Here is a 1,425-nt window from a genome sequence, read left to right as displayed (position 1 = left end):
AGTTTATTATCTTTAGTTTTATTTTCAAACATTTTGCTTTATGAACAAATTAGTTTTCGTTTTATTTATTTGAATATGCAATAATTAAAATATATTTATCCCTCAAAACCAAAAATAAAAAATAAAAACTTGAACTTTTGAAAACCATTGAGCCCATTTGGACCTCGGAGGTTCTGTCCAACACCCAGAAAAAAAAAGTGTGTCAGCGCGCGGAGGGAAACTCATTTCAGATTAATATTTACGATCTGTTGAATAATTTCTGCGGACAATGAAATGAGACAAGTTTGAATATGAATGGGACAATATGAGATGACGCGCGCACGCGCACAGACGCCCCTCTCACCTGATGGGGAACAGCTCAGCTCTCCAAGACACGTCCGTGCGTCTTTACGCAGCAGATTTTTTTAAAAATATGTTTTTAATGTTTTATTTCATGCAACTAACGTTATTTGTTTTATTCAATCTAAAATTGATATTTGCATTAATAATTTAATATAATCTGTTTACATTTTCACTGCAGCTGATTAAGTTTGAAGAGTTTTAATGATGCTGCGACGAAACGAAATTTGATTTGATTTCTGGTTTTGTGCGTCTTTACGCACTGTTTTAAAATCTCACCTTCATTAATTATCAAACATGCAACTAAAATCTTAACATTCAACAAAACCAAAATTTTATTTTTTTTTTATCAGCCTCTTATGAGTTCTGGGTTCTGGAAGTTTTTGTGGCCCGGATCTGCAGGTCCAGATGAGGCGGGACTCACCGACGGTGTGGGCAGGCAGGCTCTGCGGATGGCCTCCGAGCTGGAGTGCAGCGGGGTGTATTTGGGCTCGTGCAGGATGGGGTGCATACTGAAAGGCTGTTTGCTGTTCATCGACATCATGATTGCAGAAGTCAGGGAGGGTCGCTGTCCGTCTTCCTGGGTCGGCTCCGTGTTCTGAAGGGAGAACAAAACGCCACGGAGAGAAAACGATCCCGCCACGCGCGCGGACAGAGAGCTCGGACAGAGAGCCTAAAGTTTGTCTTGAGATGAGAAATAAAAAAGAAGAAGAGGAGCTGGAAGTCCGGGACTCCTGCAGGATCTCCTGCCTCCTTCTGGCCTCTGAAGGACTCCTTCTATAATAAAGATGCTGCCTGCCTCTGGCGGATATATTGGACCACTGCCTCTGATGCGGCTCCTCATTGGATGGATCGTCCCGCCCTCCTTATGGACGCCTCGACCAATCACATGGAGGTACCCGGCTGTGACCACGCCCTCGCACGACTCACTGGATGGGAGGAAGGATGCTATTTTTTGTCTTGAAATATTTGAAAATCAATACTTCTGTACTCACAAGAAGATTTTGAATATTTTTTATTCCACAACTGCAGATCTTTCAAAAACTTTTAAGGAAATAAGTATTAGTGGTTTAGTAGTATTAGTAG

At 41.6% G+C, this 1,425-nt stretch overlaps 1 protein-coding gene across 1 annotated transcript in view; it reads right to left on the bottom strand.

The window, feature by feature from the left end:
• The window catches only part of pou4f4 (POU class 4 homeobox 4), a gene marked incomplete at its 5' end in the record, with an annotated part of 3,748 nt that extends 2,761 nt beyond the window's left edge, over positions 1 to 987 (bottom strand). The window contains 1 exon segment of the mRNA XM_014004055.1: positions 764 to 987. Coding sequence (XP_013859509.1) covers positions 764 to 883 — 120 coding nt within the window.
• Between the last annotated feature and the right edge of the window lie 438 nt (positions 988 to 1,425).

Source organism: Austrofundulus limnaeus, unplaced genomic scaffold (assembly GCF_001266775.1).
Source record: "Austrofundulus limnaeus strain Quisiro unplaced genomic scaffold, Austrofundulus_limnaeus-1.0 Scaffold21, whole genome shotgun sequence".
In the NCBI taxonomy this organism is placed as follows: domain Eukaryota; kingdom Metazoa; phylum Chordata; class Actinopteri; order Cyprinodontiformes; family Rivulidae; genus Austrofundulus; species Austrofundulus limnaeus.
Note: the sequence above shows the minus strand (reverse complement) of the source record. Positions and strands in the feature narration are given on the sequence as shown.